The sequence below is a fragment of the Ictidomys tridecemlineatus genome, chromosome 8 (assembly GCF_052094955.1).
Source record: "Ictidomys tridecemlineatus isolate mIctTri1 chromosome 8, mIctTri1.hap1, whole genome shotgun sequence".
Lineage (NCBI taxonomy): Eukaryota > Metazoa > Chordata > Mammalia > Rodentia > Sciuridae > Ictidomys > Ictidomys tridecemlineatus.
In genome coordinates this window covers 30,273,098-30,288,482 of record NC_135484.1, presented here as the reverse complement: position 1 = coordinate 30,288,482, position 15,385 = coordinate 30,273,098, and the positions used below count along the sequence as shown (strand labels likewise).

At 38.2% G+C, this 15,385-nt stretch overlaps 1 protein-coding gene across 9 annotated transcripts in view; it reads left to right on the top strand.

Moving 5' to 3' along the window:
- Eya4 (EYA transcriptional coactivator and phosphatase 4) overlaps positions 1–15,385 on the top strand; it is a 263,432-nt gene that overhangs the window by 223,773 nt on the left and 24,274 nt on the right. For all 9 annotated transcript variants that reach the window (XM_078019104.1, XM_078019100.1, XM_078019103.1 and 6 more), the window contains 2 exons: positions 1,538–1,674; positions 3,119–3,202. In XM_078019104.1, the coding sequence (XP_077875230.1) occupies positions 1,538–1,674; positions 3,119–3,202 (221 nt within the window). The remainder of the gene's footprint in view (positions 1–1,537; positions 1,675–3,118; positions 3,203–15,385) is intronic.

Sequence of the window (15,385 nt, the reverse complement as noted above, 5' to 3'; positions counted from 1 at the left end):
GCACAAGATTTTAAAGATTCAGTATGAAAATGAGAATGGAAAACACATCATTGATCATTTTTTATATTGATTACATGCTGAAATGATATTTTGCATATTCTAAGTTAATAATGTGAGTCAATTTTATATCTTTTTACTTTTTTTAAAGAGAGAGTGAGAGAAGAAGAGAGAGAGAGAATTTTTTTAATATTTATTTTTTAGTTATCGGCGGACACAACATCTTTGTATGTGGTGCTGAGGATCGAACGCGGGCCGCACGCATGCCAGACGAGCGCGCTACTGCTTGAGCCACATCCCCAGCCCTCTTTTTACTTTTTTAATGTGGCTGCTAGAAAATGTTTTTAGTCAGCTTTTTCACTGCTGTGACAAAAAGACATAACCAGAATAATTATTTATTGTTTATTTTGCAGCTTATAGTTTCAGAGGTCTTGGTCTATAGTTAGCCATTCTTTATGGCTTGAGGTGAGACAGAACATCGTACAGAAGTGTGTGGCACAGGAAAGTGGCTCAGAACAGGACACCAGGAAGCAAAGAGAGAGCTCTGCTCAACAAGGACAAATACAGATTCCACAAAGATAGCCTCCAGGGTCCCACTCCTTCAGCCACACGCTTCCTGCCTACAGTTAGCATCCAGTTAATCCCTCTCATGACACTCAATCCCTAATTGGGTTTAAACTCTCATAACACAATCATTTCACCTCTAAACTTTCTTGCATTGTATCATTCATGAGCTTTTGTGGGATACCTCATATTTAAATCATAACAAATATAAAATTATGTGTGCAGTCATATCTGTGGCTTGCATTTATTTCTATTTCATGGAGCTGGTATATGAACTATTACTCTTCTAAGAAGTTTCATTTAAATGAGAATTTAGCAGAGACTATCAAGATGGAAATGCAAGGTCAAGAGAAAGGACTTCTAAATTTGTCAGTGGACCACAGAGAAGGTTGAAGGAAAGATGAAAAAGGGTTTTTGATTAACCAGGCATGATTCCCTAAGAGGTGGAGCTAGGGAGTCCCCTTTGGATAGGATTAATCTAGAAGGCATCCTCTGTACTGTGACCAAAAAGAACATGAGGATAGAGGACTGGGGTTGTGGCTCAGTGATAGAGTGCTTGCCTCGTACATGCAAGGCGCTGGGTTCAATCCTCAGCACCACATATAAATAAATAAATAAAATAAAGGTATTGTGTCCAACTACAACTAAAAAATATTAAAAAAAGAAAAAGAATATGAGGATAGAGCTAAATATAGATAAATATGTAGGTGAAGGCACAGAGAGAAAGTTGAAGATGTGATGTATAAAAAGTATTCGGGTTTAATAGATCATAAATTAAAACAGAAGGGATCTGCATGACCTATAAAAACTTTGACTCCATTAGAATTTTTGGGTTTGGGATTATAATAATTCCTTTCTTTTTCTTTTTGTCACAAGATTTCTATTATACAGAAATTTGTTAAGATAATTAATACTGGAGGCCCATACCTGATCTAAATATGAAGTGCTCTTCTTGATACAGGTTATGTTTTTGCAGGAGAGTTTGATACTGTGCAAAGCCCCTCCACACCTATCAAAGATCTTGATGACCGAACATGCAGGAGTTCTGGGTCTAAGTCCAGAGGCAGAGGCAGGAAAAACAACCCTTCCCCACCTCCTGACAGTGACCTGGAGGTATGCCTGCTGATTCTTCAAGAGTGCAGTCTGTTGCTCTATTTTAGTGATTGATGGATTCTCTAGCTTACTCTTCCATTAAATTTCAGAATTAAAGTAAAAAAGACATATCATGAACTGAGTAGATCTGCTTTGTCACAGGCATTTTACAACTCTAAGTTCTGAAATTTCATATTGAATGACCATTATAATAGTAAAATGAAAAGCAATGACAACTCAAAAGTAATAGTACTTTACAAATTCTAAGGCCTGAGATAATCACATCTTTCTATTCAAATTGGCAAAAACAAACAGAAAGTTTTAAAAATAAAGCCATTTTGTGGGACCATTTCCTAAGAACATTATATTTGGTAGGATTAAAGTAATGAAAGACTTATACATATGGGTTAATATATTTTAAAACATAAAATAACCTGTTTGGAAAAGAAAGATCATCCCAAAATAGGAAAATGTCATTCATTTGACTTATGGGTTTAAATTGTCATATCTGAGAAAATTTAAACTATGTAACTTTCTCATTTAAGAGCCCTTTTGAGATTCATGTATACTAAGCAGGTTGTTTTTTATTATAAGACATCAGGAAAAACTACTATTACTCGTAATGTTACTTCTTATACAAACTCCTGCTTCAATTGAGAAAAAAATTTAATTTCCAGATTTACTATACTTCCACATAAAAGATGATTCTTTTACCTGAACAATAGCAGCAAATTTATATGCCTTCAAGAACCTAGAAGGTAATATTAGTGATGAGACTGGGGAGCCCAGCAGACCCTGGAAGAGGAGAGCATTGGTTCGTTCTAGGGGACCTGCCATTTCTGCAGTTTGGAAGTATCAGCCAGCCTGGCCCCAATCTCAAGTTTCTCTGTTACAGTCAAAACTCTGAAGCTTGATGAAATCTCTTAATTTTGAAATGGTGATAAATAATTTCAAACCTTTTCAAACTCCGCAGGTTAGACAACATATTCATTGACCTAATCTGACTCAACGGTCTACACTTTGCATTTTCTATTTAGAGGTTACTCACAGATTCTTTTAAATATTTTTAAAACCCAATTCTTTATATGTAAATTGCAAAATTCCACGAATCCATGAGGTCTAAAACTTTAAAGTATATATAGAAGTTAAGCACACTTCTATTATAAAGTCTGAATGTGTCTTTTTTTTTTTTTTGGGTATTAATTACCAGTAGAAGAGTTTGAATGAATTTATGCAGTTTAGATCATCAGATGTTAAGCTTATTATCACTTGTATTGCTCATGTTTTTCTGAATTTACAGGAGTTAGAGTTTTCAAATGAAAAATAATAATGGAATAAAAAATTTTCTGTAAAACAATATCAAAATTATACCTGACAATGTAGGGAGATGTTTTCTACTTATGTAGAGGTTTCTGTTTCCTTTAAACTTTGTGATTTTTTTATATTGATTTTTTTTCCCCCTCAGCGTGTGTTTGTCTGGGATTTGGATGAAACCATAATTGTTTTTCATTCACTGCTCACAGGGTCTTACGCACAGAAGTACGGCAAGGTAAGGAATCAAGAACTACTATACTTGTTAAAAGAAAATGTTAGAATGAATATCCACACACCTATTTGTATCTCATATTTATTTTTATTACCTGTTTCATAATGAACATACTTCACAAATGTATTTTCTTAGCTCTAACTAGTACTTGTTCTTAACTAGTACTTGTTCTTAGCTCTACTGTACTTGTTAGAACTTATTTTATTCAAAAATCAAAGGTCACTTAAAAGTACTGTTAAGTGCTTTTATTGCAATCTGTCAGATCTTCCTTCCTTTAGTTATCTATTTCCAGTGGCTTATAGGACTTTAACATGAACTGACACATTTTTATGAAGCTAATGAGAAATTGGACGCCCTCTTCGTTCTTCATAATGGCTTTCAGCTTTTTACAACAAAACCAAGTTTCTTACTCTTACACAATTATTTGAAAAATCAGGAATCAAAATAGACTTTTAAACGTTTGAAAACCATGTCTTATTCCCTACTAAGAGAACTTGAAGAAATTGAACAAATTTGTTGTACTTGTTACTATAGGATGCTATTTTGAAACAAGCAGTCCTTATTTTTTTGTCTGACAGAGTTTTTGGATTGATGAATGAAAGAATGTTTCTGTACCTTGAATATGCACCTGAACCTGAGAGATAACACCCCCTCAGGTTACTCATAGTCAGCGACAGACAGAGGATCTCTTTGCTTCCCTGCCTTTCTCCCCTGCTGCTATTTTCCTCGACAGCTTCTTATAACATAGTGTTGTTCACTGTGTGAGTGCTGTTCCCAAGACTGACGCAGCAGCAAGAGGCCTATCAGGTGGAAACAAATTTTTAGGCCATTATTGTTTAAGACCTTTACAATTTAGGATTCATGATCTAACCAGAATGGATTGAGAACAAGCTGGTCTGCTTTTGACTACTGTACTTAAAGTTAGATAGAACTTGGTTCCTTTACACATCACACCTACACAAGCATCTTACTCTTTTTAGCAAAACACTAGTTGATAATGAGTGTCTCAGGCCAGCTTAACATGTGTTTTTTAGCAGTCATGTTAAGAATTGTCTTCTAGACAAACAGTGATCAATTTCATTGAAACTTCTTCCTCAATTGCACCTTGGGCGAATCTATATTACCATGTTTTGGGTGTAGGTAATGGATGTTTCTAAACAGATACGAAAAGTAACAACCATTTCCAAATGGACTTTTAGGCCCTTGTCACAGTTGTCATCTAAAGCATTCATCTCTAAAGTAAGATGAATACATGTGCATTAGATACACAAGACTGTCAACTTGGATAAGGAAAGAAAATACTAGAATGAATATCCACACACCTATTTGTATCTCATATTTATTTTTATTACCTGTTTCATAATGAACATACTTCACAAATGCATTTTCTTAGCTCTAACTAGTATAACAAATCGCCCACAGATTGGATGGCTTAAACAGAAAACAATAATTTCTCACAGTTTTGGAGGCTGGGAAGGCCAAGATCAAGGTGTCAGAAGATTTGATTCTGGCGGGGGCCTGCTTCCTGGCTTCACAATGGCTATCTTCTTGCTCTGTAACCTGATATGGTGGAGAGCAGAGAAATAAAAAGCAAGGACTTTTGTCTTTTTACAAGGACATCTGTCTCATTCATGAGGTGTCTACCTTCATAACCCAATTATTTCCCAAAGGCTCATCCTCCCGATATCAGCACAGTGGAAGTTAAGATTTCAACACACAAATTTGGGGAGGTCACAAAGATTCTGTCTATGGAATACCCATGTGTATTAGACATTTTTCCATTACTGTGACAAAAATTCCTGAGACGATCAAGTTGTAAGAAGAGGAAAGGTTTATTTTAGTTCTCAGTTTCAGAGGTTTCAGTCCATGGTTACTTGGCTTCATTGCCTTTGACCTGTGGTGAAGCAACACATCATGGCAGGGAGTAAGCATGTGGTAGAGCAAGCTGCTCATCTCGTGGCAGTTGGGAAGCAAAGAGAGAAAGAAAAAAGGGGTGAAGGTCCCAATATCACTTTTGAGGGCATGTCCCCAATAGCCTAACTTTTTCCCACTGGGCACCACCTCCTAGAGGTTCCACCACCACCTCTCAACAGTGTCACAGGCTGTCTGGCAACCAAGCCTTAACTTGTAGGCCTTTGAGGAGCACTTATCTAAACCATAGCACTACACATGAGTATCCTTACAATATATGAATATAATGTGTAAGTAAATTATACAAATTTGGGGTACACACACTCCAAATACTATTACTTATGGAGTAAGTATACAGTTTAAAATGTTTTCAGAAAAATAATCTCAAGGATTTCTTCTGAAATAGCATTGGTTTATAGGAAATAGCCAGTAAGGCTTATTGAATTCGTTGCAATATTTTTGTACAGCTAAGTTTCATATTAAGACAAGTGTTTAAAATAAATAATCTACCTTGAATGCATGCTCTAAATAAAGGTCTTCTCAAAATAGTCACCATTTGGGGCTATACCTAGATGTCCATGTTGTTTTCCTTATGCCAAGTCAGGGATGGAGATCATATTTTTTAATAACCTTTAAAATTTGAACATATTTTCTTACATCAAATCTCCTTTCTTTTGGGGGAATTTTTTTCTACAAAAATAATATCATTTGGACTCAACACAATGAATACAGAGCATGGTAAAAATGTCATTATATATGTTTGCTTTATTTTTTTTTTGCTATAGAGCAGTGAAGCTGCTTTTCCCAGCTGACTCATAAACTGGCTTTCGGAACAATTCCAAAAGCAAAGTTCTCAGACTTCTCCCAGCAGTGGTACATCACTTACATTAACCTGTCCCCTCCCTGGATGACCACCTGGCTATGCAATCCACATGTCCATGTTTTATTATTTCAAAGTGTTGTCTAGAAATTTTATTCAAATCCAAAATAGAAACATTCTCCATGCTTCCAGAAGTTTAAAAAAAAAAAAAAAGAAAAGAAAAGAAAAACCAGCAGTAATACCTAAAGAGCAGAGCAAGGTGAGGGGGAAGAATGGAGCTAACCACTATTTACTGCTGGTGATGTTCCACACAGTGGGTGTCACACAGTGCCAAGGGCTAGGATGTTCTCCCTCTCTGTAGATAGGAAACATACTCAGAAAGGTCACTAAAATGGGCACATGGCTGCACAGCCAGCCAGTGACACAGATGAGTCCAGGGACCCCTGGACTTCTTGACTCCAGAGAAAAGCTATGTTCTTCCCGCTATAACACACCATGTGGCATAGACAATTTATCCACCAGGAATGCAATATATAAAGAGCATTTCCCAGAATCAGTAAAAATAGCAACATACCATGCAGATGGTATGTGAGTTCTTCTTTCAATTGTACTAATTTTAATTACCTTCTCTCAGACTCTAAGATTCTTTCCCATTAAGAGGTAAAGCTAAAGACATGTTGTATGAAATAGAGTGCAGCAGATAGCAATAGCGCTCTTCTAATAGTGCCCTATTAGAAGATAACTTCACGTTCACCATGTGTGTCGGCCTCTGGCATTTCAGAGGCAATGGTGGTAATTAAGGGCCAGGGCTTTTGAGTTGGATGAACTAAATTTGAAAATTTCGTTTTAATGTTTACAGTTTTCTGACTCTGGCCAGTTGATTAATCCTGAGTCTTAATGTCTATAAAAGGGGAATAACATCATTACTGGAAAATGAAAATTAAAGAGCTAGCTAGCATATTTAAAGGGTTTAGCAGAATGTTGGTTGTGAATTAGCGCTCAAGAATGTTGTAGCTGCTGTTTGTTACTTTCAGAAACATCATCATCCCATTTAATTCTCACAGTTACTTTGCTATCTTTTATTTATTTATTTGTTTGTTTGTTTATTTATTTTGTGATGCATGTTTTATGGATGAGGAAACTGGGATAATGAGGGCTTAAGTAACTTGATCAAGGTAGCAGAATAACAAATGCTGGCACACATGCTGGAAACCAGGTCAGTCTCTTGACAAGTCCCTGTTCTTGGGACCTACCCCAAGAACATATTGAACAATGTTTTTACTCAAAGCAACTTAAGAAAATAAAAATTGAAAAAAAAAATTAAAGCTTTTTTTCCTAATCAAAATTTAAGATGCCCTATTGAATTCCATGAAAAGCAATTTAGGTTGCCTAATTTGTTGAATTATTATTTACATTTTTCTAAAAGTCATTACTGACATCTCCCTGAATGTTGATGAGGGAATGGATATTGCCTTTTAGCCAATAAGATGTTATTAACTTGGCCTATTGAGATGTAGCTTAGGAAGAGATGTTAAATCAGGTCATCTTGTGAAACTTGGACCACATGCAGCTCAGGGCTTATTGCAGAGGGAACAGAGAGGACATTGAGTGGCTTTGGCAAGTGAAAATGGTAAAGTAGAAACTAAAGCTCCTGGATAGATTGTATCCCTTTAGCAAACAATTATTAACACAAATGTGCTTCCTGCACTCTTGGAGCTTACAAATAAAATCATTTCAGGTAGTAACAACTGCTGTGAAGACAATAAATCTGGGTCATATAAAGAGTGACCTGGGTGTGTGACTAGAGGGGCAACGTTGGTGCTGAGAGCTGAATTACAAGGAGCCAGGCAGACTAGGGGGAGAGGGAGAATGGGGAAGGCTTCCCAGTGGGGACACAGAGGACCCTGAGATAGTGTTCCATGAATACAAAGTCCAGTGAGGCTAGAAAGTATAAACAAGAGGGAGACCCATACAAGCAAGTAGAGAGATGGGCAAGGACAGGGGCAGGTAGGTCTTGTCCTCTGTGGTAAGGCATTTGGGAGTTTCATTAGTTGTAATAAAAAGCCACTGGAGGGTTTTAGGCAGAGTTGGGACTTGATGGTTTATAATCATCTGCCAGGTGAGAATGGCATTTAAAGGAACAAGGGTGGACACACATTGACCATGTAGGAGCTACAGTGTGTAAGATATGGTGGTGGCTTAGGCTGGAATGGTACTTCTCAGCCCTCAGTGTGAGTTGCAGTAACTTGCAGGGCTTGTTAAACATGATAGGTTGAGTCCTGCCCCTAGGGTTCATTTCAGTAATTCTGGGGAGGGGCCTGAGATACTGTATTTGGAGCAAATTTCCAGAGAACTGGTGATCCTGAGCCACTTTTTGAGAACTACTAGAATATTTTCCAAACTTTTACCTTGACAAAAGTAGTTCTGGGTAAGGTTAATTTGTAGTCTGGAGGAAAGTCTATGGTCAAATTAATTTGAGAGATGCTTAAATTTTATGGCTGTTCAGTAGAAATTATCATCTAAAAAGTCCTGAGAGTTTTAAAGAGTCCTCTCTAATCAGGTTTAATCCATTGTTTCCCTAATGTATTCAGTAAAGACTTTGAGGCTTGATGGAAATTAGGTCACTTTGGTGATTAGTTGACAATTCAGGACTCTTCACTGCTCATGATGAAAGTGACCAGGGCCATTATTTCTGGAATATTTATATAATTTAAAACTGTCTATGCTTGAAATTATTATGCATCCCCAGTCCTTTCCATTTCTTAGCTCCATTTTATTTCTACTATGTGATGTTTAGAATGTAACATTTTGCTATGTGACTGTGATATTTCACATTTTTTAGTCAGAGCATTCTTTCTGCTTAAAATTAGTTAATGAATGACCCTCCACATTTTTTATTGACTCATCATAGTTGTAATAATGGTGGGATTTGTTGTTACGTGTTAGTACATGCACACAATATAACAATGTAATTTGGCCAATATCCCTCCCAGCACTTCCCCCTTTCTCACCACTTCCCACCACCTAGTCCCCTTCTCTATTCTACTGATCATCCTTTGTTTTTCATGTAATCACCCCTACCTTTCTTTTCCTTTTTCCTCTCTAGCTTCCACATATGAGAGAAAATATACTACACTTGACCTTCTGAGTTTGTTTATATCACTTAACATAATGGTTTCAAGCTCCATCCATTTTCCTGTAAAAGACATAATTTCATCTTTTGTGGCTGAATAAAACTCTTTGATATATATATATATATCACATTTTCTTTATCTATTCATATGTTGATGGACACCTAGGCTGGTTCCATATTTTGGCTGCTGAATTGTGCTAATATAAACATGGATATGTATGTATTGCTGTAGTATAATGACTTTAATTCTTCAGGGTAAATAGCAAGGAGTGGTATAGCTGGGTCATAATGGAGTTTCCATGCCTAGCCTTTTGAGGAACCTCCATAATTATTTCCATGGTGGTTGCACTGATATACAATTCAACCAACAGTGTAAAAGTGTTCCTTTTTTCTCCACATCCTCTTTAGCATTTACTGTTGTTTGCATTCTTGATGATTGCCATCTCTGACTGGTGTGAGATGAAGTCTCTTGTTTTGATTTGCATTTCCCTAGGTCCTAGTGATGCTGAACATTCTTTTCAAATATTTATTGGTCATTTGTATTTCTTCAAGAAGTGTCTGCTTAATTAATTTTCTCATTAATTAATTAATTAGGGTTTTTTGGTTAAGTTTTTTGAGTTCTTTATATATTCTGAATATTAACCCAGAGAACACTGTATACACATAATGTACCAAACAGAGCATTTTTATACAAAATACACCTAAGGGCAGAGCAGCTCTAGGTGAAAGGAACAGGTGGAGGACTAGAGAGATCTCATTTCTCCCACACAGCCAATTCCCTCCCCCACTATTCTCAATCACTGCAAAGGGTTTCCAGAGCCTGGGCTGTCTGCTAAAGGAGCACTGAGCTAGATGTCAGAAGATGTTCCTGGATGTGCCCAAGTGAAGCCACTTGACCTCTGAACCCATTTCATTGAATATGTTTGTAGTCCGTTTCCTCCCTGGAGTTCCTGTGTAGATTAAGTGAAATAATGTAAATATATAAAAGTGATATTTGGCTATGAAAATTATCATCTACCTCCCTGTCAGAGAAACTTAAGTAAGAATACACATTCTTTCCCCAAATGAGAAATGACTCAAGGCAGATGTTTTCAGATAGGCTGGAGGTCAGTTTTTACTCTCACTGTACACAAAAGGGTACTGCAATGGGCTAAAATATGGGGACAGAGGACTGGAGGATGTACACACCAACCATGTAAAACCCTGGCCAGAAATTAAAACACCTACCCACCTACCTGGCTGTCTCTTTTTCTCTCCCCCACTTTTCAATAGTGGGTAATAATAAGTACCATTTTTGACCTCTCAGCGTATGGGGCACTTCACCAAGTATCCTGCTAAATGCATTATGTCCCTGGCTTTCACCACCTCCCTATGTCATTGATACTTTGTTACACAATTTTTAAGTGGCACAGTCAGTTGGTACTCCCCTCTGTTTGACATGGTCTTAATCTCTATACCCTTTTGGTCTCATTTTTTTCTCCTCCCTATAAAAATAAAACTCAGGGAACAAAATCATCTAGGAATGCCATTGTACTCATAAATCATCTTGTAATAACTGACTTTTGTGTATTAACTTAAAAAAATAGTTTTGAAAATAATGTGACTTGTCCAAGGATCTTTCTAATATGTTATCACTTTTAAACTCTGTCGGTTGTCAACACTCCCTCTTCCAGGCAGAACTATTCCTGGATGTGCACTAAAATGGCAAATGAAGGACATGAGCATTTGAGCTCTGCTGCTTGGGAGGCTGGTAATGGGTTCTGCAGCTGAGCACCAGTTGGCACGTACAGTTCTCATCACTGCAAAAATCTAAAATAGGAGTTTGTAAATTTGACAGGATGTAGACCAGGAGTCATCCATCATCTGTTAGAGTTTGTGAAGATTACCCCTATTCCCTGATTAATTATACATTATTTTACCTAAGTTGCAGTGATTCCTTTTTTTTTTCGTGGAAGGGGGAAGCTAAATTAATTGTGCTTTAGGGATTCGGTTTATTTTGGAGCATTAATGTATCATGTGCTCTGAAGCTATTATTTTTTTTTTTTTTTGAAGTTTTTCCATAGTAAGGAGACAAGGGAAACAACCCAGGTCAGAGAAAAGACTGAAGGAAAAGTGGACAGCTGCCTTATGATATGTAATAAAAGTTCAAGTTCCTCTAACTATTTGCTCATTTCAGACTAGGTCTTATATAGGGGCAGAACTCAGGAAGTGATATGTTCATCTGGGTAAATCAATTGATTACTTTTGTATTAAATAACCTATACATACTCACATATCTAAATAGCAGAATTGTCATGAAAATAATTATGACTTGTGGGAATTATTAGGGAGCCATGAGAATTAATCAAGTGACTTATAGCAGAGTTAATGCCATACCCACGACCCCTTCCAGGCATAATAGTTGGAAGGTTTAGCTTTGGAGGAGAATAGAGTTGGGTTCAAGTTCTAGCTCTGCCTCCTACTACCTGTGTAACTTTGGGTAGCCTTTATAAGTTTCCATGATCTTTTGTATAAAATGAACAGAACAGTAAAAGTAATTATTTAATTATGAGGGTTGAATGAGTCACTATGTTAAAACTCAGCACTTCGCCTACCACAGAATAAACATTCAGTAAGTGTTAACTTGTTTTGTTTAGTTCCAAGTAAACCTGAAATTTTGGCAGTTGTTTGTTTTCTAAGGAAATTTGCTTCTTCTATTTGTATCTGTTATTTTAACCTTTGATGTGAGGTACCCAGCTCAGTGCTATGGAAAAGTCACACTATTATAACAAAAGTGGCTACAGTGTAGTTTTAAATATATATAAAGTATATATTAAATGAATGAATATGGAATTTTCAAGTCTCAAAACTTCAATAGTATATTTCTTGGCTTTTCAAGGAGATTGATAGTATATGCATGCTGTATGTGTATAGGGTATGTGTAAATACGGTTCATACACATATTAAAGTCAGATCAAGGACAGTGACATTTCTACAATTCTGTCTGAAGGAGTTTGAGAGACTCTTTCAGAGCTTTATGTTGAGTATATATTTTTGAGAACGGGTTTGATCTGTTGGATTGAATGGCACTAACTGATAGCATTATTAAAGCCAGATGTCTTACTTTTATTTAAGCCCACCCTTATCAAGCTATTGCTGTGTCCAACAAGCATGGGGAAGATCGTGAAAGGGTCTTCAAGTTTTTTAACTTGAAACTAATATACTAGAGAGTGGTCATTAAAAGCCCAAACTTCTAGAAGAACCTTCAAAAAAGGATCTTCTGAAGTTTTCAAGACCTTTTATCTCTGTTTATGATCATTCAGTCTCATATCTTGGGGAGATGGGGGGATCATTAACTTCTCCAAGGTTTCCTTAAATTATCATCCATCCTTCTTTCCTAATTAATGTCTCACCCAGCCTTTCATGTCTTTCTTCCAATTTACCAACCACTATTCTTCCTGTGTCCCGACGCTTCCTGGGCTGGGTATGTTTCTACCATCTCTGCCCTTGCCTTCTTATCTCAGCCCTGTGTTTCCTAGCTCTTCCTCCATGGTCTGTCTCCCCAACCAACCTTTCCTTTCATTCTGAGTACTGTGCTATGCTAATGGCTAGGTATTATTGCTGTGATTCCCCTTGAAGTATATTTACTCCAGTATCATTTTAATAATTTTCACGAGTTTTATTCATTGAGTTTTCTTCTGACTGGAATCTCAGAAGCTGGTGGTGGTAGGTAAATTGGGTGTTGACCCTTTCCTGGCTTCTGACTGCTTAGTAATAACTATTGTTCAGTTGCCCGTGGGTTGCTCACATCGGACACTTGGGCTGTGAACAAAGCCTCTTAATCCAGAGCAAAATTAGCTTGTGTTTAACCTCTTCCAGATCCCTAGTAGGTAATTGTCAACGTGACTAAGAAGGTGACAGAAGGGTCATTTGATTCCGGAAGTCCACAGGTAGCCATTTTGGAGATGAAGGTGGGCAAATGCACTCAGTTCATAACTTCACTCTGGAGAAGTTTAGTCCCCAAGATATCACACTAAGCCACTGTTCTACTCACTGATGACACTCAAGTCCTACAGTCCTTTGAAGGCATGGAGACCCTGAACTTCTGGGAAGCCAGAGGTCATGCCAGCGATGGTCTTCCTTACCTGTCCTAGACCTTTGCCATGAGAACTATAAGACCTGGCCTTCTTAAATATGTCAACATGAATCACCTGGCAGTCTTGTTAAGCTATATATTTATATTCAGGTGCTGGGGGGCGGGGGGTAGGGCATGTGATTGTGAGTCTGCCTTCGTGATGAGTGCGCGTTTTTCTTTGCTGCTCTGTGAACCCCAGAGGGTCCCACAAAGGTCCCCTGCTGATTTTGTCCTATGTGTAGAGAGGAATTTCTAATTAAAATGACAGATATGCAGGTCCTTGCCCTTACACATTCAGGTGTGGCCTGGGCAGCAGGAGATCTAAAACCTCACCTGTGTTTCTCACAGGTGGTCATGTGAGACCTGTCTTTGACCTGTCTCCCGGCATGGAGTCCTTGTGTATCACTGTAACCCCTCATTTGCATAAGGACTCTCTATCCTTACCCCTTTGCTTCTCTGCCAGAGTCATCTTGCCAAATGCTGGACTTTACCTGTCCTTCAGCAGCTGCCTGTGGCCGCACGTCTCCAGTGGGTACTGGCATCATGAACTCTCGTGGCTGACAATGTCATGCCTACTGTCCCTTCAGGTCTTCAATTCTACACAAACCTCCTCCTTTTCAGAGGTTGGGAGAAGGAACAAACAGAAAATGATTCCCTGATCTTTGTAACCACCAAATCTGCACTTCTGCCCTGTAGCCATATACTCTGCCTTCTTCCTGTGGCTCTCTTGTGCTCTGGTTTGCTCTTGAAATGACCTCTGTGGCTCAGGGGCCCCCCTCCTGGATGTTTTCTGCCACCAATTACATGCAGTAATATTCCTGTCAGAAGAAAGGCCTCTTGAGCCATATTCTCCTATAGTTGCTTTTCTTTTTCCCTGTTCACTTCCAAGTTGCCATAAAATGACTCTCAGAGTTCAAGGAACCACCTTCTAGCCATAGAAAGTGCTTCTTTTGCGGGGCAGGGCATGTGGTTGTGATTCTGCCTTCTTTCTGGGGACTCTGCTGTTCCTCTGACTCAGGTGAGGGCTCACTCTTTCTTGAAATACCTGCTTCCCTTCCCTGTGCTCTTCCTCCCTCATGCATGCTTACCTCCAAACTCTGTGTCCTTCCCGATGTCACTCTGGGCCTGGCCATCTCCCTCACCTTTTCCTGGCCTCTGTTCCTGCTGAGAGGGACCTTCTCTGCATTGTCTTCCTGGTAGCCAGCACCACATATCGGCCTCTGCCAAGAGAGCCTCATCGCCACCTGAAATGCTTATGTTTACTTGGTCTTTGTCTATTTATCAAGTGTCTCTTCCTGTAACAATATAAACCCCACAAGGGAAGGGTCTTTGCTTTTTTTGGCTCTCAGAATTTGAAATGTCTAACAGATATTAGACATTTGGTGAATATATGATAAGTGAAGAAACGTACCGGAAGCCATTCTCCAATTCCTCCTAAGAATTTTAAGCCCACTATTTATTCATCACAGACAAATATCTCAATGGCAAAGCTTCCCTCCTGATCCACGTCTGAATTTTATTTCCTCTTTTACCACATATTTAAAGAGTTCATTTGTTCTAAAAAACTCCAGGAGTAATTTTCACCTTGGTGCGTGGAGCTGGGCTGTCTTCCACCCTCCGTGATGAGTGTGCACATGGTCTGTCTCTATGCATGCAAGTCTATAAGTGTACTTTGTGTCCCAAAGCAAGAAGTGTTCCAAGAGCTTAATCTTAAAAAAAAAAAAAAAAAGTCTTCCCTCTGTTTCTTTAAAAATACATAATTGCTGCCTCTCCTGAGATATTTTTACAGAGTGTCCCTAGAGGAGGAATTCCAGCTGATGGCCCAATGCAGGGCAGAGGCCCATAGACAGACAGTCTGGCTCCAATTTATGCTCTGCGCTAACATGGCTAATAGGCGTTAGCATTTTGATTTAGAGAAGTTCCGTACTTGATCCTTGCTTGGTTCTACACTGGTGACATCTGGCTCAGAATCACACATTTAAAAGACCAACAGCTATTCAAATTTTTCACCTTCCTCTTCCTTTCCTCTCGCTCTTTCCCTCTCTTTCTCTTTTTCTCTCTCTCCGAATTCAATTAAATGTCTTTGGAATAGTTTCAATATTTTGATAAAGCAGTACACAGGATAAATTGGCAGGAGTTCATGTTTGCCCCGTGTTAAACTCTGGTGTAGACACTTTGAACTTTTGGAACTATTACGTATGTTTAATA